This window comes from Amblyraja radiata, chromosome 25 (genome assembly GCF_010909765.2).
Source record: "Amblyraja radiata isolate CabotCenter1 chromosome 25, sAmbRad1.1.pri, whole genome shotgun sequence".
NCBI classification, from domain to species: domain Eukaryota; kingdom Metazoa; phylum Chordata; class Chondrichthyes; order Rajiformes; family Rajidae; genus Amblyraja; species Amblyraja radiata.
The window spans coordinates 15,874,299-15,897,343 of NC_045980.1; the positions used below are offsets into that span (position 1 = coordinate 15,874,299).

General features: G+C 42.6%; 1 protein-coding gene across 5 annotated transcripts in view; it reads left to right on the plus strand.

Moving 5' to 3' along the window:
• The window catches only part of kdm2b (lysine demethylase 2B), a 196,650-nt gene that overhangs the window by 128,716 nt on the left and 44,889 nt on the right, over positions 1-23,045 (plus strand). For all 5 annotated transcript variants that reach the window (XM_033043248.1, XM_033043247.1, XM_033043249.1 and 2 more), the window contains one exon: positions 21,718-21,942. In XM_033043248.1, coding sequence (XP_032899139.1) covers positions 21,718-21,942 — 225 coding nt within the window. The remainder of the gene's footprint in view (positions 1-21,717; positions 21,943-23,045) is intronic.

Consider the following 23,045-nt stretch of genomic DNA (forward strand, 5'->3'; position numbering starts at 1 on the left):
TAAATGGCCGTGGTTGTGTGTATTGTCCGAATGACGAATGCTTGAAGGTACTTTGGCAGAAAAATGTTAAGTAGCTGGGGTGTGTTTACCCAAGTTGACCCCGCCACCCCCACACACATACACACTGTATCAGTTTGCTGACTACTCCGGCCTAAAAGAATTTTGTGCAGAAATAATTATTTCTCTAACTTGACTGTCTAGTAAGCATAGGTTTATGACTACATTTCAATAATGTGGGTACTGTGGGATTCGGACTTCAAACGTACAAGTTCCAGTTGATAAAAAAGGCCTCTCACTTGACTTTTGTTCTAGTATCATTTAATATCCGTACCGATTTCATTGAAACGTTCGCCGCAGTGTAAGGCCTGGCCTCATGCAGTGTATAATAGTTTCTTTGTGAGTGTCAAAGGAAGTCTAATACCGAGCAACAGCGTTCCTTTGGCCTCTTCCCCCCCCCCCCCCCCCTTGGATTCAGTTTCCTCAAGCTCAGAATGTCCGGCCTAGAATATTATGGCTATCTTTAAGCATACTGTGCGAGTAGCGAGATGTTGAGGTTGCAAAGCTTAATATTTCCATTAAAAAAAAAAAAAATCTTGAACCTTTCACTGCCTCGTGCGGGATAAAACGCTGTGACATCATCGCACATTTCTAATTCCAAATTAAGGTTTGACTGTTGTTTATATTGCAACGGCGTGTGGCGGCTGACAACCAGGGGGGATTTGTGCCTTTGTTGACACGGAATCACAGAGTCGATGGAAACACTCTAACTCATTTCTCCACTCTATGCTCCTAGTTCACAATTCATTTATGGAACACGGCTATCCTCTGTGCTGTTGTTGGCACTGTGATAAATAATGGAAAACTATATATTTGTATGTTTACATTTCTCGTGTACATACGTTGCATGTATGCACAAAGAGAACCCGACTGACTACCCAACCCCAGCTTGACAAAACCGTGACGGGACGGGTGCTTATTCTGATCAAATGGTCAGGTCTGGCGGTGCCGATGCAGCTCGGTACTTTATCCAGGTCAAGCCAAAGGCGTGTAGAAAGACAGACATGTGAATTTAGTGTTCTTCTTTCCCCCACCTCGCTCATCTAAACCTTTCGAAAGTGCTGACATTTTGTTGTGTGGAAGTTGGGGAAGCCATGAGCAACTGCTTAAACTTTTAAATTAGTAATATTCCGTCATAGCTGTCCGAATTGGGGACGGGTGGAAGTCGGGCATCCAGCACAGATGAGCTATTAGATAGCAATGACTGCTGTCTTCAGGAGCCAGTGGTAGAAGCCACATAAGTGGAGATATGCCTATTGCACTGTGGAAGTATGCCTGGAAGTATTACAGCAAGCCAAGGAGGAATTTAGGAACAAGAACAAGGAAAACAAAATTGAGCAGTGGGATGACAGTGAGGTGATAAATGAATGGGATAAGGTGTGAATGAAGAAACAAAGAACTGCAGATGCCGGTTTACAAAATAGATTAACAGCACAACATCTCTGGAGAACATGGATAGATTACTTTTCTGATAGAGATACCTCTTCAGACTGATGGGTCAGACTGTTAGAAACATAGAAACATAAATAGGTGCAGGAGTAGGCCATTCGGCCCTTTGAGCCAGCACCGCCATTCAATATGATCAAGGCTGATCATCCAAAATCAGTACCCTATATCCCTTGATTCCCTTGGCCCTAAGAGCTAAATCTAACTTGAAAACATCCAGTGAATTAGCCTCCACCGCCTTCTGTGGTAGAAAATTCCACAGATTCACAACACTCTGGGTGAAAAAGATTTTCCTCATCTCAGTCCTAAATGGCCTACCCCTTATTCTTAAACTGTGACCCCTGGTTCAGGACTCCCCCAACATCGGGAACATTTTTCCTGCATCTACCCTGTCCAATCCTCTAAGAGTTGTATATGTTTCTATAAGATACCCTCTCATCCTTCTAAATTCCAGCGAATACAAGCCTAGTCGACCCATTCTGTCATCATATGTAAGTCCCGCCATCCCGGGAATTAACCTGGTGAATCTATGCTGCACTCCCTCAATAGCAATAATGAATGAATGAATAAGTTTATTGGCCAAGTATGTACACATACAAAGAATTTGCCTTGGTGCTCCGCTTGGAAGTAACAACACGACATATACGACAAAATGTCCTTCCTCAAATTAGGAAACCAAAATTACACACAATACTTCAGGTGCGGTCTCACAGCATCTGCGCCGCAGCATGCGCCCTTTTTAGGGTGGGCACCTACGGATGTCGAACCGGATGGCATCACCCTGCTGCGGACTTCTGCTGACTCAAACGCAAGAAGAAGAAGACCAGGGCCCTGTACAACTGCAGTAGGACCTCATTGCTCCTAAACTCAAATCCTCTCACAATGAAGACCAACTTTCTTCACTGCATGCTGTACCTGCATGCTTACCTGCATGCTTACTTTTCAATGACTGATGTACAAGCACACCCAGGTCTCATTGCACCTTCCCTTCTCCTAATCTGACACCATTCAGATAATAATTTGCCTTCCTGTTCTTGCCATCAAAGTGGATAACCTCACATTTATCCACATTATGCTGCATCTGCCATGCTTCCAAGTCGCCCTGCAGCCTCATTGCATCCTCCTCACAGCTCACACTGCCACCCAGCTTTGTGTCATCCGCAACTTAGAGATGTTACATTTAATTCCCTCGTCTAAATCGTTAATATATATTGTAAACAACTGGGGCCCCATCACCGAGCCTTGCGGCACCCCACTAGTCACTGCCTGCCATTCTGAAAAGGACCCGTTAATTCCTACTCTTTGCTTCCTGTTTGCCAACCAGTTCTCTATCCATGTCATTACCCTACCCCCAATACCATATGCTCTAATTTTGCACTCTATTCTCTTGTGTGGGACCTTGTCAAAGGCTTTTTGAAAGTCCAGATACACCACATCCACTGGCTCTCCCTTATCCACTCTACTTGTTACATCCTCAAAACATTCCAAAAGATTAGTCAAGCATGATTTCCCCATAATAATACTCTAGCATCTTACCCACTACCGATGTAAGGCTAACTGGTCTAAAATTCCACGTTTTCTCTCTCCCTCCTTTCTTAAAAAGTGGCTGCCCTCCAGTCCACAGGAACTAATTCAGAGTCGAGAGAACATTGAAAAATGATCACCAATGCATCCACGATTTCTAGGGCCACCTCCTTGAGTACGCTGGGATGCAGACCATCAAGCTCTGGGGATTTATCTGCCTTCAATCCCAACAGTTGAACTAGCACCATTTTCTGAAAATGTGGATTCCCTTCAGTTCCTCCCTCCCACTAGATCCTCGGTCTAATCCGGGAGATTGTTTGTGTCTTCCTTAGATGAGTCTGAAGAAGAGGCCCCATACAAGATGTCATCTATCCATGTTCTTCAGAGATGTTGCTTGACTCGCTGAGTTCTCCAGTACTTTGTGTCCCCTTTACAATGAAGTTGTGCATAAATTAGAGTTTGGGATTTTGCTTGGAATAGATAAATTATGCTACTACTGTGGGTAATCTAAATAGTTCAGAAGGGATAAGGGTTTACTTCAAATATCGCTGAGACATAGAAAATAAGAGCAGGGAAGTAGGTGCTTGATATGTGTAAAACATCAGTTAGCCTCAGCCAGAGTCGACATACAATCCGGGTCACAACTCTTCTAACACAATGTTACTGCACTTGGAAAGACACAGAAAAAAATGTGAGGATATTTCTGTGAATGGTGAATATTATCTCTGAGAAAAGATTGGATTGGCTGAGATGGTTTTCCTTGCAATAGTGGAATCTGGGGGAAATTTAATTGAGATATATCAAAGTATACAGTGCCCTCCATAATGTTTAGGACAAAGACCCATCATTTATTTATTTGCCTCTGTACTCCACAATTTGAGATTTGTAATAGCAAAAATCACATGTAATTAAAGTGCACATTGTCAGATTTTAATAAAGGCCATTTTTATACATTTTGGTTACACCATGTGGAAATTACAGCAGTGTTTATACTATACTTCCCCCCCCCCCCCCCCCCCCCCCCATTTCAGGGCACCATAATGTTTGGGACACAGCAATGTCATATGAATGAAAGTAGTCATGTTTAGTATTTTGTTGCATATCCTTTGCATGCAATGACTGCTTGAAGTCTGCGATTCATGGACATCACTAGTTGCTGGGTGTCTTCTCTGGTAATGCTCTGCCAGGCCTATATTGCAGCCATCTTTAGCTTATGCTTGTTTTGGGAGCTAGTCCCCTTCAGTTTTCTCTTCATCATATAAAAGGCCTGCCCAATTGGGTTCAGATCGGGTGATTGACATGGTCACTCAAAAATTGTCTATTTTTTAGCTTTGGAAAACTCCTTGGTTGCTTTAGCATTATGTTTGGGATCATTGTCTTGCTGTAGAATGAACCGCTGGCCAATGAGGCAATTGTTTGAACTTGAGCAGGATGTGTCTATACACTTCAGAATTAATTATGCTACTACCATCAGCAGTTGTATCATCAATGAAGATAAGTGAGCCACTACCTTCAGCAGCCATACATGCCCAGGCCATAACACCCCCACCACCGTGTTTCACAGATTACGTGGTATGCTTTGGATCTTGGGCAGTTCCTTCTCTCCTCCATACTTTGCTCTTGCCATCACTCTGATATAAGTTAATCTTCGTCTCATTTGTCCACAAGACCTTTTTTCCAGAACTGTGGTTGCTCTTTTAAGTACTTCTTGGCAAACTGTAACCTGGTCATCTATTTTTGCGGCTAACCAGTGGTTTGCATCTTGCAGTGTAGCCTCTGCATATCTGTTCATGAAGTCTTCTGCAGACAGTGATCATTGACAAATCCACACCTGACTCCTGAAGAGTGTTTCTGATCTGTCGGACATGTGTTTGGGGATTTTTCTTTATTATAGAGAGAATTCTTCTGTCATCAGCTGTGGCTTGCCAGTCCCTTTGCCTGCCTTGGCCTTCCAACTTGCTTGCCTTGGCCTTCCTTGACCTGCCAGTCCCTTTGCGTTTCGTAAGCTCACCAGTGCTCACTTTCTTCTTTAAAGATGTTCCAAACAGTTGGTTTTGGTAAGCCTAAGGTTTGGCTGATGTCTCAAACAGTTTTATTCTTGTTTCTCAGTCTCATAATGGCTTCTTTGACTTTCATTGGCACAACTTTGGTCCACATGTTGATAAACGGCAATAAAAGTTTCCAAAGGTGATGGAAAGACTGGAGGAAAGACTAGATGCTGAGAGCTCTCTTATACCTGCATTAAAGGAGAAATTTAAACACACCTGAGCAATTACAAACACCTGTGAAGACATGTGTCCCAAACATTATGGTGTCCTGAAATGGGGGTTGGGGACCTATGTATAAACACAGCTGTAATTTCTACATGGTGAAACCAACTTGTATAAAAATACCCTTTAATAGAATCTGACATTGTGCACTTTAACCACATGTGATTTTTTCTATTACAAATCTCAAATTGTGGAGTACAGAGGCAAATAAATAAATGATGGGTCTTTGTTCCGAACATTATGGAGGGCACTGAATGAGTTGAATCAAATGAAAGGAAATGACCTTTCTTTTCTGGCAGAAAAGTCAATTACTAAGGAGACTAATGTAGTTTGCAAATACGTTAAGGGCGGCACAGTGGCGCGGTGGTAGAGTTGCTGCCTTACAGCGTCAGAGACCCGCGATTGATACTGACCAACGATGCTGTCTGTACGGAATTTGTAGGTTCTCCTTGTGACCTCGGGTCCTTTGGTTTCCTCTCACACTCCAAAGACGTGCAGGTTTGTAGGTTAATTGGCTTCAGTAAAATTGTAAATTGTCCCCATTGTGTAGGATAGTGCTAGTGTGCGGGATGATCGTTGGTCGGCGCGGACTCTTTGGGCCAAAGGGTCTTTTTTCATGCAATATCTCTAAAGTCTAAAGTTAAAGGGCAGATGTAATGAAACGGTAATGTCATCACATGCAAAGGTTGAGTCTTGATTATTAAGGGTGTAAGAGGTCACAGGAAGAAGGAAGGAGAATGGGGTTGAGGGAAAGATAGTTCAGCCATGATTGAATGGCAGAATAGACTCAATGGGCCAAATGTCCTAATTCGGCTCCTATGACTTATGAATTATGTCAGACAAAACTGGATGTTCACTTGAAATGTTGTAGCTAACTGGACCAAGGAAATGGGATAAATATGTATCACTGTTCTATAGACATGAATATGATACACTGATACACTATCGACCAGTGGCACTGACGTCTGTGGTGATGAAGTGCTTTGAGAGGTTGGTTATGGTGCATATCAACTCCTACCTCAACAAGAAGCTTGACCCAATACAGCTCGCCTGCCGCCACAACAGGTCAACGGAGGATGCGATCTCACTGGCTCTCCACTCCGCATTGGACCACTTGGACAATAAAAACACTTATGTCAGGTTGTTGTTTATAGACTACAGCTCGGCGTTCAAAACCATCATCCCCTCCAAGCTGTTTACCAAGCTCACGGAACTGGGTCTCTGTGTATCCCTCTACAATTGGATCCTCGACTTCCTCATCTACAGACCACAGTCAGTTCAAATTGGCAGAAACATTTCATCCTAAGTAACAATCAGTATGGGAGCACCTCAAGGCTGCGTGCTCAGCCCACTGCTTTACTCACTCTATACCCATGACTGCGTAGCCAGACATAATGCGAACTCCATCATCAAGTTCGCCGACGACACCACTGTTGTTGGACGAATCACAGTCAGAGTATAGAAGTGGGATCAACCGATTGACCAAATGGTGTCAGCACAACAACCTGGCTCTCAACATCAGTAAAACCAAGGAACGGATTGTGGACTTTGATAGGGGAAGGATGAAGACCCACAATCCTGTTTACATCAATGGGACGATGGTGGAGAGGGTCAAAAACTTCAAATTCCTGGGCGTGCATATTTCCGAAAATCTTTCCTGGACCCAGCACACTGATGCAATTATAAAGAAGGCACATCAGCGACTACTTCCTGAGAAGATTACAGAGATTCGGCATGTCAAATAGGATTCTCCTGAACTTCTACAAGTGCACAGTAGAGAGTATTCTGACTGATTGCATCGAGGCTTGGTTCGGCAACTTGACCATCCAGGACCGGAAAAGACGGCAAAGAGTTGTGACCACTGCCAAGTCCATCACCGGCTTTGAGCTTCCCACCATCAAAGGGATCTATCGAAGTCGCTGCCTTAAAAAGGCAGCCAACATCATCAAAGACCCACACCATCCTGGCCACACACTCATTTCACCATTGCCATCGGGAAGAAGGTACAGGAGCCTGAAAACTGTAACGTCCAGGTTCAGGAACAGCTTCTTCCCTACAGTCATCAGGCTGTACGCAACAACAAATAAACTCTGAACTGCAACAGACTGTTATTATTATTGCACTATATTTGTTATTTATTGAGTATGTGTGCATGTGTATACACAGACTGAACTTTATTTTCTTCTACAGTTATGTACTATGTTTACATATTCTGTTGTGCTGCAGCAAGTAAGACTTTCATTGTCCTATCTGGGACATATGACATAAACACGCTTGACTCTTGAATGGACAAAACTAGTGACAGGGCTTAATCTGATGAAATGGGTCAGATAGTGCCGGCTTGGCTAGGCTCAGTAATTTATCCACGTCACGATAAAAAGAACTTCCAAAGAGCAAGGTGAAGTTAGTTTTGTTTAGTCATGCAGGTGAATTTAGTTTTGTTTTCATTCCTTCCGCTCCCCCATTTCCTACCCTGAAAATGCTGACGTTCTACTGAGGTATATATAGTTCAGGATGCTTTCAGCAACAGCTTAAACTAATATTGGTGATGCATCCAAAGGTCTGACATGACAATAAACTTCTGTGGTTCTATATCTTAGTGGGAAAATAGCGCAAACATGGAAGTAATAGCCTTTTCTAAATAATTTGGGTGCCAGAAAGGATACTGATGTTTTGCCAGAGTGAGCAGTGGGAGGGCGAGAGGAATGGTTGAGTAACAATTTCAGGTTTGTTAATGTTCATTAGATAAAGTTAGGGAGGGTGCATGTAATGTTGGCAGATTGTCAAGACAACAATCGGAATGTCAGGATGTGTAGGAAGGAGCTGCAGATGCTGGTTTACATTGAAGATAGACATAACATGCTGGAGCAACTCAGCGGGTGGGATAGGCAGCATCTCTGGATAGAAATGGGTGACTTTTCGAGTCGAGATCCTTCAGACTGAGAGTTAGGGGAGAGGGAGACACAGAGATAAAGAATGTAAGGTGTGAAAACGAGACATCAAAGGGGACGAAGCTCAAGGAAAATGTAGAATAGATCATTGTTAGCAAGGTGACACCAATGCATACAAAGATAAAAATTTAACCAAGGGGACAGTCAGACTGGTCGGAGAACTTGGATGGAGAGGGAGGGAAAACAAGGGTAACTTGAAGTTAGAGTAGTTGATATTACAACCCAGTTTACAACCCAAACTTACAACCAAGCGGTATGACTTTTTTTCAAACTGCTCTCCAGAGATGCTGCCTGACCTGCTGACTTACTCCAGCGCTTTCTGTCCTCCTTGGTTAACTTTGAGAAAAGGCTGTGGCTATTCACATTATCCATGCCCCTCATGATTTTATATACCTCAGCACTCTGCTTTCTTCACTTCAGGAAGAAAGACCTAGTGTCTCCTTGTAATTCAAACCCTCCAGACCCTCAAGTCTTTTTGCTCCTTTTCCAATTTAATACATCCTTCCTATAGTTGCGGAGTCAGAACTGCCAACCTTGCACAGCTGTTACGTGAAGTCCCAACTCCTGTACTCAATGCACTTGTCGATGATGGCAATGTGCCAAATGCAGCCTTCAGCACCGCCCACCTGTGTTGTCACCTTCAACTATGTACCAGCATCCCTAGGTTCTGTATTCTATAAGACTCCCCAGAACCTTACCATTTACTATGTATATCCTGCCCTGATTTGCTTTGCTAAAAATACAACACCTCGCATTAATCTGAATTAAACTTCTATTCCTTCGCCCATTTGCCCAGTTGATCAAGATCTTAGCCTCCTATGACTATTATACCACTATGTTTTGTGCCATCCGCAAACCTACACACCTTGTCACATATGTTCATATCCGAATAGTTAATATAAATAACGAGCGATAGTGGACCCAGCCCTGATCTCTGTGGTGCACCACTTATCACAAGCCTCCAGCATGAAAACAACTTGCTCCCACTACTCTCTTTCCTGCCTTCAAGCCAATTTTATATCCAATTGGCTTGCTCGCCCTGGATCGCATGTGATCTAACCTTCCAGTCTAGCCTACCATTTGGGATCCTGTCAAAGGTCCATGTAGATAAGGTCTGCTAATCCGACTTCATCAATCTACTCAATCAAAAAAAAAATTCTATCAAATTGGAGACATGTGAATTTTCCATGCACAGTGATGCTGACGATCCCCAATCGGTCATTGCTTTTCCAAATGCATGTAAATTGTCCAATAACTTCACAATCACTCTTGTACGGCTTTTTCTTGCTGCCTTCGTTCGAGGCTCAAAATTAGCCACTCTCCATTGTTCTGCACCCCACTTGTGACTATAAATGACCCTCTATACCAGGAATTCCACATTTTCTTCCCTAGCTTCCCACACTTGTCTAGGTCCCAGGGATTTGTCTACCTTAATGTGTTTTAAGACCCCCAGCACTTCCTCTTCCATGTGTTTCAGCTCATTTGCTAATACGATTTTCATCCAGGACGCTGACATGAGGGCTTGACTATTCCAATACCTTCTTATAGAGTCATAGTGTAATAGAGTGTGGAAACAAGCCCTTCGGCCCAACTAGCCCACACCGGCCAACAATGTCCCAGCTACCCTAGTCCCACTTGCCTGCGCTTGGTCCATAACCCTCCAAACGTGTCCTGTCCAACTGTTTCTTAAACGATGGGATAGTCCCTGCCTCAACTACCTCCTTTGGCAGCTTGTTCCATACACCCACCACCCTCTGTGTGAAAAAGTTATACCTTGGATTCCTGTTAAATCTTTTCCCCTTCACTTTGAACCTATGTCCTCTGGTTCTCGATTCCCCAACTCTGGTTAAAAGACTGTACATCTACCCGATCTATTCCTCTCATGATTTTGTATACTTCTATAAGATCCCCTCATCCTCCTACGCTCCATGGAATAGAGACCCAGTCTACTCAAACTCTCCCTGTAGCTCACACCCTCTAGTCCTGGCAACATCCTTCGTGATCAGCATCTTAATTTCCTCTGTGCTTTTCATCCCTGTGCTCTGTAGCTCTCTGTGCATTGGCTGCCTCCCGCCATATCTTAATTTCTCCCAAAGGTTTCACCCACCTTTCTAATTCTTTAATCTCCTTCAGCCCGACAATTCTCCGAGATCTCCGCATTCTTTAATTCTCCCGTCTTTCTCCCCATTGTTCAGTTGTGCTTACTTCTAAGATAATGAATGTAGTTGCAAAGTAGGCTCAGCAACCAAGTTCCTTTATAGATTGACTTTGGCTGTGGTTTTTAAATGTGCATCATGTACCCTGATGGCTCAGCGTGTGGAGATAATTGGTAGCTTGTTAGTTTATCGATTGAGCAACAGAACCATAGAAACATTCCTTTGTACTTGCTACTTATAGCTTCAGTGACCCAAGTTCATTGCTGACATCCAGTGGCGCCTTTTTGGAGCTTACAAGCTTTCCCCATAAATGCATTGGTATCAGATGTTACAGTTTCCTCCCATATTCTAATGACATGCAGATTGCTGGATTAATTGACCACTGTAAATTGCCCCTAGTATGTAGGAGAGTATTGGACTCTGAGGGGGAGGGGTTGGGAATGTGGTAAGATTAAAATAGAACTAGTTTAAGTGGGTCCTTGAAGGTGGGAACAGACTTGGTGGGTTGAAGACCCTGTTTCCATGTTGCATTAATTTATGCTTTTTTTGAGTTGGTGCTAAGTCAACAACAGGTGCTCGGGTTAAGAGACAAATTCAGGCAAAACTTCTGGTTTACTTGTAATCCTTTTGGAAAGTATACGTTTTGTTGTTAATGATCAGGATTTAATTTGGTAATGATTGTTGAGTTGAATTTGCTGTTTGCTATTTAAGGACTTGGATATTGATATAAGTCAAGTCAAATTAAGTTTATTGTCATATGCACAAGTGTGGTGAGGTACGATGCAACGAAAATTCTTTCTTGCAACATCATTAAAGGCATATAAACTCGGACAAACATAAATTATACAAAAATCACACAATTCTGCAAGACAGTAAAAAAAAAGAGAAGATAGTCGAAAAAAACAAGACATTAGTACAAAACACAGGGGAAAAAAAGTACCTTGTACCTTCCGAATTGTCCTATACTGGAAGTTGGACAATTTTATACCGGACAATTTTTACATTTATCAAACCAATTAACCTACAAACCTGTACGTCTTTGGAATGTGGGAAGAAACCGAAGATCTCGGAGAAAACCCACGCAGGTCACAGGGAGAACGTACAAACTCCGTACAAACAGCGCCCGTAGTCGGGATTGAACCTGGGTCTCTGGTGCTGCATTTTGCTGTAAGGCAGCAACTCTACTGCTGCACCACCGTGACTGCAATGTGTAAATTTAAATGTGAAAATATGACTAATGCATCTTTTTTAACTGATTTACCAAGAAAGCAGACTAACCACAAGAAGCAGCAACACTTTAAATATTGATCATGGAGGCAGTGGTTTGCTGTTTTTAATTTGGCTTTTTCTTTTTAATCTTGGGGTGTTGCACTTAGATGTTGATCCTTCTCATGTCAAGTCCATTGTAGTGCAAAGTGTTCTATTTTCGAAGTAGGGTTAGGATTGGAGTTGTAAGAAACTGCACATGCTGGAATCTAGAGTAAAATACAAAGTGGTAGAGTGCTTGGCAAGTCGGGCAGCATCTGTGGAGCGAATGGACAGGCAATGTTTTGGATTGGGATCCTTCAGACTTGGAAGAAGGATCACATTCGGAGACATTGTCTGTCAATTCCCTCCATAGATGTTGCTTCACCCGTTGAATTCCTGCTGCCTTTTGCTTTTTAGGATTAGCTTTGTGTGGATTGGTTCAAGAACTTGATAGTTGTAGGAAAGTAACTGTTCCTGAACTTGGTAGTGTGTGACATTAGGCATCTGTCTGTACCTTCTGCCTGATGCTAGCAGTGAGAAGAGAGCATGGTTCCCATAATGGGCATCCTTGATGACTGATTCCACCTTCTTGAAGCTGTACCTCATGTAGATGTTTTCAATGGTGAGGAGGGCTCTGCCCGTTATGGACCAGGCCAAGTCCTCTACTCACTTCAGCCCCTTGTGTTCCTCTTTGTTGCATTTGCTATACCTGAAAATGATTTTAAACCTGGGGAAAACCCTGGACAAAAGTAATTGAATAAAGTTTCACCTGCGTAAGGAAAGTTTTTTAAAATCTGTTGAGAATTGAATGAAATTTAAAGCACTGCAGGCACTTATTCTTTGTTTAAGGTTATTATCTTGCAATATCTAATGTAAATATTCCTTGCATTGTTTGTAGTTAATATTACAACAGATCTTCAAATCATACTCCATTGGGACTGAGCACTCTTCAATTTACATGGATGTCCAGGTTTAAAGATGTAATGTTTGTATTTGTATATAATACTGTGCTCCCGATGGCAATATGTTCTACTTAAAACATGTAATTTATTTACCCAAATATGTAGGATCCAGCAGCACATAGAAACTCATGATCCAGAAATATGCATTTCGTTTAGCAAGAATCCAAAATGCATATGTATTCAGATTTTGGATATTTTTACTTCAATGAATATGCTTACTGGAGAATTCTAATATTCTACTGAATATTAGAAAGGAGAGAGAGAGAGAGAGAGATTTATATATTCACAGTATTTTTGAGAGCAAAGCAAGTGTTCAGAATCCACAATGAAAGTTGTATGTAGTCAGAATAGACTTGATGGGCCAAACGGCCTAATTCTGCACCTATGTCTTATGAAAGTAAAGCTTGAAATTTCCAGTAATCACCTCATAATCACATTGATATTAATTCATTTTAAATAGTACAAAATTCTATTTTAAGTTGTTTGAACCAAGAGAAGAACATACTTGTTTGAACCAAGAGAAGAACATTTAAAAGTGGAAATATGACTAATGCATCTTTTTTCCTGATTTCCCAAGAAAGCAGACTACCCACAAGAAGCAGCAACACTTTAAATATTGATCGTGGAGGCAGTGGTTTGCTGTTTTCAATTTGGCTTTTTCTTTTTAATCTTGGGATGTTGCACTTAGATCGTGATCCTTCTCATGTCTTTTTCATTGTGGCAAATCATTTTGTTCCATTTACTGGGCCATTTCATCTCAATTCATCTTTCTAAATATGTAGATTTACTCTTTCTTTGTTGTATTTGCAATATCATTTTTGAGAATCCATATCGCAGGGGCCAGGAGCGGTGCAGTTGGTAGAGTTACTGCCCCTCAGCGACAGAGACCCGTGTTAGATCCTGATCTGGGGTGTTGTCTGTGTGGAGTCTGCACATTCTCCCTGTGTCTGCGTGGATTTCATCTGCGTACTTCTGGTTACTCCTACATCACAAGATGTGCGGGATTGTAGGTTAATTGGCCTCTGTAAATTGCCCCTCGTGTGTAGGGAATGGATGAGTAGGTAGATAATGTAGAACAAGTGTGAACAGGTGATCGATGATCGGCATGGACTTGGTGGCTGAAGGGCAATTTTCCATACTGTATCTTTTTAATCAATCAATCATAAGTAAACGTAGACTTGGAATTGAAATTAAGAAATGTCTTCGCATTTCAAATAGTATCAATTCTGTAACCATTCAATCCTCTCTAACTTCCAGAGAGACTTGAGCTTTGAGAAGAGCCTAAACTAGTCTGGGCTCCTGCGCCTTGACAGCTACATCTCAAGAACATTTAAAACATATATTCGGGTAGTTAATGAGATAAAGCAACTCTAAAGTAAAATAACGCAATGGCAAGACGGTGTAGATTTATCACTCAGTAAGGCAGTTCTGAGATACACATCAGGATCTTTTTTTGATAGGTTGACTGCTGTTGATGCAGGTGCCAGGAAGACTGAGCCCAGAAAGCTGACCTCATTTGAAAGAACCAAATGTTATAACGAGAAATCTTGGCATTGATTGTAGTTGCAAATTGGTTAAAAGATCAGTGGCAGGAAGTTGAGATATTAAATACATTATGAAACAGATATATCTAAATCTTTAGTTCCTGCATCTGGATAGATGGGCTGATTAGGGATAGGATAGTCAGCATGGTTTTGAAAGTGGGAGATCATGTCTTATGAATCGGTGAGTTTTTTAAAGAAGTGACCAAAATGATTGATGTAGACATTGTCTATATGAACTTCAGCAAGGCATTTGATAAGGTTCCACATGGAAGGTTGCTCTGGAAGGTTAGATTGCATGGAATCAAGGGAGAGCTAGCTGACTGGATAGAGAATAGACTTCATGGAAGGAAGTAGGGTGATGATGGAAGGTTTTTCGGATTCAAGGCCAGTAACTAGTGGTGTGCCTCTGGGATAGGTGTTGTGTCCATTGTTAGTTTGTGTGCTCCAAGGAATAATGTCCCAGCTTACCCAACCCCTCCCTATAGCTCAGGCCCTCGAGTTCTGACAACATCCTCAAAACTTCTTTGTACCCTTTCCAGCTTAACAACATCTTTCCTACAGTAGGATGACCAAAACTGATCACAATATTCCAAATGCGGCTTCACCTTGTACAACTGTAACATAACATCCCAACTTATATACTCAATACCCTGACTGATAATGACCAATATACCAGAAACCTTCTTAACCACCCTGTCTACCTGTGTTGCCACTTTCAAGGAACTATGTACCTGCACTCCTAGATCCCTCTGCTCCACCACACTCCCCAGGGACCGGCTATTTACTGTGTAGATTCCACCGGTTTAATTTTGCAAAATGTAAACCTGGCACTTATCTCCATTAAACTCCATTGACCATTTCTTAGTCCATTGCCCAACTGATCAGAATCCTGTAATTTTTGATAAGCATCTTCACTATCATCCATCTGCATCCCTAATCTCATCTGCAGACTTACTAATCATGCCTTCTACATCCTCATCCAAACAAACTCTTCAGTTCACTGAATCCATGCTGACCATCTGCACTCATTTACACTAATCCTACAAAGATCCTGTTTTACTCTTTCCACATTCTCAATAACATCCCCTGGGTTCTACCATTCACCTGCACACTGGGAGCAATTTATAATATCCAATTAACCAACCAACCAACTCACACAAAAAAAAGACAGTGCTGGAGTAACTCAACAGGTCAGGCAGCATCTCAGGAGACCGTGGATGTGCAGCAGGAATCATAGAGGGGGTGCAGTGAGAGAGGGTCTCTGTGAACCCCCGTTGGAGGAAGGAGGAGGAAAACATTAAAGTAGGATTCTCCTCAAGGTATGCCTATTTTGAACAAGTTCTCCTCTCTGATGGGTTCTGTGAGCCCCCTTTCACTGCTCCCCCTCTATGATTCCTGTTTCACTGCTCAAATCAATCCACACATCTTTGGTAGACACATATTGAGGACTGATAGATTGTCATTGTCCGTTGAAGAAAATGGCAGGTAAGTTGGTGCAGTGTGTTTCCTGCTGGATGTGGGAAGTCAGGGACACTGCTGGTACTTCTGGAAACCACACCTGCGGAAATTGTGTTCAGGTGCAGCTCCTGAACGAATGTGTTGAGGAACTGGAGCTGCGGTTGGATGACCTCAGGGCATCCGGGAAAACGGGAATTTCCTGGACAGGACCTATAGTGAGGTTGTCATACCAAGGATACAGGAAGAATGAAGGTGGGTGACTGAGAAAGAGGAGTAAACGTGGAGTGCAGGGGACTCCGGTGGCTGTACCTACTGAAAACAGGTACACCCTCTTGGAAGCAGACGACACAACAAGATTGAGTGGTAGCCAGGGCTGTGATTCCAACCCTGGTGCTGAGGCTCAACGGGGAAGAGTGACGTCAGGCAGAGCCGTAGTGGTGGGAGACTCCATCATCAGACGTGCGGACAGGAGATTCTGCGGCAACATGCGAGACTCCATGATGGTGTGTTGCCTCCCTAGTGCCGGGGTCCAGGACGTCTCGAAGCGGCTGCACGACATCCTCAAGAGTGAGTGGGAGCAGCCGGAGGTTGTAATGCATGTCGGCACGAATGATATAGGTCGGAAGAGGAAGGAGGTTCTGCAACAAGATTTTATGGAATTGGGCAGAAAGAAGACTGAAAAGTAGCACATGCAGGGTAGTAATATCAGGATTGCTTTCAGTACCTCGTGCTAGTGAAGGTAAGAATAGAAAGATAGAGGATATGAATGTATGGCTGAGGAGTTGGTTCATGGGGCAGGGATTCGGATTTCTGGATCATTGGGATCTCTTCCAGGGCAGGGGTGACTAGTATAAAATGGACAGGTTGCACCTAAACTGGAGGGGGGGACCAACATCCTAGCGGGAAGGTTTGCTAATGCTACACTTGAGGGTTTAAACTAGATTGGCAGGGGGGTGGGCAACGCTGGATCTAGCATTTGGAAATTGGGAAGGGCAAGTTAATGAAGTGTGTGTGTGGAGGAGCCTTTTGGGACAAGTGACCACAATTCGATTAGGTTTAAGATAGTTGTGGATCGGGACGGAGAGGGTCCACGTGTTAAAATGCTAATGTAAGGCCAACTTCGAGGGTATGAGAGAAGGTCTAGCTCAAGTTGACTGGAGCAGGTTATTTGAGGGAAAAGGAAGTGGGATGTTTTTAAAAGTGCATTGAAGAGAGCACAGGATGTGTACGTCCCCGTTAGAGTGAAGGGCAAAGCAGGCAAACGTAAGGAAGCTTGGCTGACGAGGGAAATTGAGACGTTAGTCAAAAACAAGAAGGATACATGGGACAGGTATAGACAGCTGGAATCAAATGCATCCCCAGAGGAGTCTCGAGAACTAAGGAGCAAACTATAAAAGGAGATCAGAAGGGCAAAAAGGGGCCAGGAGATAGCTCTGGTGTGTAGCATAAAAGACAATCCCAAAATATTTTATAAATACATAAGGGGGAAAAGGGTAACTAGAGAGAGAGAGTGGGACCTTTCAGGAATAAAAGCGGTCACCTCTGTGTGGAGCCACAGGAGATGGGCAAGTTCCTCAATGAGTATTTCTCCTTTGTATTTACCGAGGAGAAAGACAGTAGGACAGAGGAAATTGGAGCAGTCACTGGAAGTGTCATGAGAGCAGTCAGTGTTACCGTCGAGGAAGTACTGAAGGTACTGTCGTGTTTGAAGGTAGACAAATCTCCGGGGCCTGATCAGATATACCTGAGGACATTGCGAGAAACTAGAGAGGAAATTGCGGGAGCCCTTGTTGAAATTTATGCGTCGTCCTTAAATATAGGAGAGGTGCCAGAGGATTGGAGGGTGGCAAATGTTGTGCTTCTTTTCAAAAAGGGCTGCAGGGAAAATGCTGGATACTATAGGCCAGTGAGCTTAACATCTGTAGTTGGTAAGTTACTGGAGAGGGATAGTATATACAGGCATTTGGATGGGCAAGGGCTGATTAGGGACAGTCAACATGGTATTGTACCTGGGAGGTCGTGTCTCTCAAATCTGATTGATTTTTTAGTAGACGTGAGCAAAAAGGTCGATGAGGGCAGAGCTGTAGATGTTGTGTACATGGACTTTAGTAAGGCGATCGACAAGGTGCCACATGGTAGGCTGTTCTGGAAGGTTAAATCTCATGGGATCCAATGAGAGATAGCTGAATGGATAGCAAATTGGCTCCATGGAAGGAAGCAGAGGGTGATGGTGGAAGGTTGCTTCTCAGAATGGAGGCCTGTGACTAGTGGTGTGCCACAGGGTTCGGTGCTGGGCCCGTTACTGTTTGTCATCTACATCAACGATTTGGATGAGAACATACAGAGCAAGATTAGCAAGTTTGCTGATGATACAAAAGTTTGTGGTTTTGCAGATAGTGAAGATGGTTGTGAAAGATTGCAGCAGGATCTTGATCGATTGGCCAGGTGGGCGGAGGAATGGTTGATGGAATTTAAGACAGAGAAGTGTGAGGTTTTGCATCTTGGGACGTCGAACAAGGGCAGGGCCTACACAGTAAATGGTAGGCCTCTGGGTAGTGTTGTAGAGCAGAGGGATCTAGGAGTACAAGTGCATGGTTCATTGAAAGTTGAGTCGCAGGTAGATAAGGTGGTCAAAAAGGTTTTTGGCACTTTGGCCTTCATCAGTCAGAGTATTGAGTATAGAAGTGGGGACATCATGTTGCAGTTATATAAGACGTTGGTGAGACCGCATTTAGAATATTGTGTTCAGTTCTGGGCACCATGTTATAGGAAAGATATTGTCAAGCTTGAAAGGGTTCAGAAAAGATTTACGAGGATGTTGCCAGGACTAGAGGGTAAGAGCAAAAGGGAGAGGTTAATTAGCCTGGGTCTCTATTCCAAGGAGTATAGGAGGATGAGAGGAGATCTTATAGAGGTATATAAAATCATGAGAGGAATAGATCGGGCAGATACACAGTCTTTTACCCAGAGTAGGGGAATCGAGGACCAGAGGCCATAGGTTCAAAGTGAAGGGGAAAAGATTTAATAGGAATCAGAGGGGTAACATTGTCACACAGGATGGATGTATTAAACAAGCTGCCAGAGGAGGTAGTTGAGGCTGGGACTATCCCATCGTTTAAGAAACAGTTGCACAGCTACATGGATAGGACAGGTTTGGAGGGTTATGGACCAAGCGCAGGCAAGTGTGACTTGGGTAGCTGGGACATTGTTGGCAGGTGTGGGCGAGTTGGGCCGAAGGGCCTGTTTCCGCACTGTATCAGTCTATGACTTCATGACTATGAGAAAAAGGGAAAAGAATTGGAATGGGGAAATCATCCAAAGAAGCCAGATGCAGATTGAATGACTGTTTTCCAGAATTCTTCCAATCAGTCTGCCAAGAAGATTAAGACCAATTTTCCATCGCACTCTCAGTCTGACCTGTGTCTTTGTCCTCTTGTACTAATTCAGCTGGGCCTGGCATAAAGTCCAGGAACAGCACATCAACTTCTGTCCAGATACATCACAGTCCTCAGGACCCGAAATTGAATTCAGAATTTCAGATAACCGGCCTTTCCAGTTTAGTTTAGAGGTGCAGTATGGAAAGAGGCCAGCCGACCCATTCAGACTCTGTTATCCCACTTTCTCTCTCATGCACTCCCTACACACCAGGGACAATTTGAAACTGCCAATTAACTGACAAACCAGGAGTTGTAGTGTCAGGATTGTCTGGTACAAATGTAATGTCATGCATCTGATACATTAACCTGCTTTCTGTTTCTAATCGGATGACAACTGCTGTGCATTTCTGGCAATCCTGTGTATTTCAGATTTCCAGCAGTTTCTATTAACAGCACCTCATAAATACTGCACCATTTTCTTTCTCTCCTCTGTCTTTATCATCCTCTTACATCTCCACCTGTCAGATCAGCTGTGATTAACCATCCTGTCTCTCAGAAGCACCGACAGCTTGGATGTCACCTGGAAACTCCTGAGTCTCCACACTTCATTATTGTCCTCCCCACTCTTTCCCTTCTTTGCCGACTAAAATGCTTGTTTTCTCATTTTCCCCATTCAAGTGTAAGATCATTGACCTGAAACATTAACTCTTATCTCTGCTCAAGCGGTGCCTGACCTGACGAATATTTCCAGCAGTTTCATTTTTATTACTAAACTGGTATTATTGAGGTCTTGTGCTAAAGAGGCTGAAGTGGCAGTAAAGTAATTACAGTCTTCTGATTCAGATTCGATCTCCTGTTTAAAAATTATCCAAAATTGGTATACTGATGGTTGTATTTGAATGTTCATTCATTCAGTGATGTTGGACATTGCTGATAAATTTATCTGGGCATAAGGAAGGAATTAGGTAGCAGAGGAAGACTTTTGCCTTTGGGATAAACTTCCCAAGAGTGTAGAGGAAGGGGAAAGAGTTGGGGGGAGGGAGAAAGAGTCAGATTGGACGAAAGCACCAAAGCAGACACAATTTTGAGGCAAAAACTCATTTCGGCCACTTGAGGAAAAAGGTGGCTGTTGTACTTTTATGTTTCGCTCATAAAAAAAAATGTTTTGCATTTTCCAACCTCAGTTTCAACATCATTGCCTACTTCAGTAGGCTTCCCTGACATGATTCCATTTCTACTCAATTGAAAGCATCTATACATCTCCAGAAATGGTCTGTCTTCTGGTAGCTATAAAACCTTGCAAGGATTTATCCCTAGGTCTTGCTCTTAATCATACCTTGGTAACATTGATTGCAGGCATGGGGCAGCTTCCATATGTAGGCTGGCTGCATTCAGCTAACCCTCTTGGGTCTCATTGACCTAGAAACATTTCCAAGCTGCAGGCTGCATCTTACTCAGCTGCAAGAAATTTGGCAGGAAATTGTAAGTGAATAGATCTGACATAGGAAGTGTGTTGTGATTGACAGGAAATACACAATGTTGTATAATTTAGAGCCAATAATAGGCACCCACATTGAGTGCCAAAGTTTGCATCGACATGAAGTGGTAATTAATTTAGTGCAGCTGCTCGCGAAGTGATTTTTTTCTAAGTTTCTTCTGAAAGAATGAAAAATATGAAATTAGAAGCAGTTTTTACCTTTCATGCTTTTAATTTTAAGCAACTTTAAGTAGAGGAAGCAATTCCAAGGGGAAAGGAGAGTATTTAAGCTGTGATACAGCTGACCTCATTTACTTGTTGGCCAATTATAAACATTTAAAACATTAGCAGTGCTTTTATTAAGATTGCTTTGGGAGAAAGGATAAATGCTTTATTACAGTGGGTCAAGACATTAGGTATTTTTAAGGCAGGGATTGATAGGTTCTTGTTTAGAAAGGACGTTAAAGGTTACAGGGAGAAGGCAGGAGAATGGGATTGAGAGGGAAAAATAGATCAGCCGCGATTGAATGACAGAGTGGACACGATGGGCTGAATGGCCTAATTCTGCTCCAATGTATTATGGTCTTATAAGTGCTTGTACCATCTCCTAGCGCTTGATACTTCTAGTAATTCAATACTGTGATTCCTGTGTTTGAGATTACTTGCCATGGTTTTCCCACTGGAGAAGCAATCAAGCAGTTCAGAAATCAATTGATGAAACATTCTTTGGAAGGTCAAGTAAAACATGTTGCTTTACCCTCTGCATTAGTGTCAATGTGTTTAGGTGGTACAAATTTCCAGGCGCTCAGTTAGTCATGCGCTGTCACGTCAGTGCCAGTAACTAATTGTCCTTGCGTTTGCTTTCCAATTTATTTTAACCTTAAATTACCAACATATTTTGAAGATTCTACAGAGGAATACAAGTATTTTGATATTATCCGTGAAAGTTGTTTGGTGATTTCATTTCTTTCCATCTTAATCCATTATTTGTCTGCACACTTCTCCACACAGCTATTTCTGCGTTGGTCACACCTTTAAGTTATCCAAGTCCTCAGAGAATATTGTTTCCCCATGTCTACCTCTATGTATAAGGTGACCTCTACAGCAGTTGCCTAAACTTTTGCCCTCTCTTCACAAACATCTTCCAACCTCCTAAGATAATGAGTTTCTGCACATGCGCCGATAAAATAGAGCAACTTCTATTTGAGCAAGCGGAGCTAATTGGGATTTATTTTGATTATTTTCAGCACCGGACAGTAGGACGACCAAAAGGAAAGCTTGGAACCTCTGCCGCGGTGAAGCTTGCGGCTAACAGAGCCACCGCTGGAGCACGCAGAAGGAGAACAAGATGTCGGAAGTGCGAGGCATGTCTCAGGACCGAATGTGGAGAATGCCATTTCTGCAAGGATATGAAGAAATTTGGAGGACCAGGGAGAATGAAGCAGTCCTGTATCCTGAGACAATGCATTGCAGTAAGTAACAAATGGGTGAAATATTTTTATTTGCTGAGTATACTGTAAAGATTGATGAATGTAAAAGCTCCCATTGTTTGGATTTTCTTCTTACAATTCCTGCTGATCCAATAACCTTTGGCAAAAAGACAATTTTTAACATTTTAGTGAGGCATCCTGGCACTAGGGGCAATTTACAGAGGGCCAAATAACCTACAAACCTGCACGTCTTTGGACTGTGGATGGGAAACCGGAGCGCCTGGAGAACATCTACGTGGTCGTAGGGAGAATGTGCAAGCTCCACACAGGCAGCACAGATAGTCAAGATCGAACCCGGGTCTCTGGTGCTGCGAGGTAGCAACTCTACTGCTGTGCCAGTATGCCACCCAAACGTTCTAAATTGATACTGAAATTAATTTAAAAAATTGCTGATATTGCAAGTCTAAAATGAAAACTGCTGGAAGCGCTCGCCATATCAGGCCGCATCTGTGGAAAAAGAAAGTTGAAGTTTCAAGTGAAAGGCCTTTTGTAGCTATTGGGAAAGAAGGAAAACAAGTTAATTTTACATTTTAATTGAGTGGGGGAGGCATGGATAGGCCAAAGGGAATATCTCGTAAGATGAAAGTCAGTGTTTTCAGTGGAAGATTATTGTGGTTGGAGCACAATCTGCTCAGTTCCAGAACATCAGTGCAGGAGATCTTTAATGGTCGGGTCCAAGGCCCTATATTAAGTTGTAAATTGGAGCAGTTTATGCTCACGTGTGCCGAGATGGGATAACGTTCAAACAAGGGCATTTTGTGCTAAATTCACATTCATGTATTGGGTTGTCCGGCAATTTTACTGGAAAATAATTATCCATCGTGCAATTAAAATTTAAAAAATGAATGAAGCTGTTACATGTGAATAATTACTCTAGGTATATATACAAGTGTACTTTCAATTCAAAACAATTCTTGAGGAAGGAAACGAATGTTGGTGCCTGTAATGTTGGTGCTTTTTCTTGCTGCAAGCCCTCACTCCACAGTTGAATTAAAGTAATACCACATACGTTTTGACAGCCGTAAGGGAAAATTTATTAATTTGCATCATGATTGAACTCTATTTTTAACAATAGCAGTAAAAAA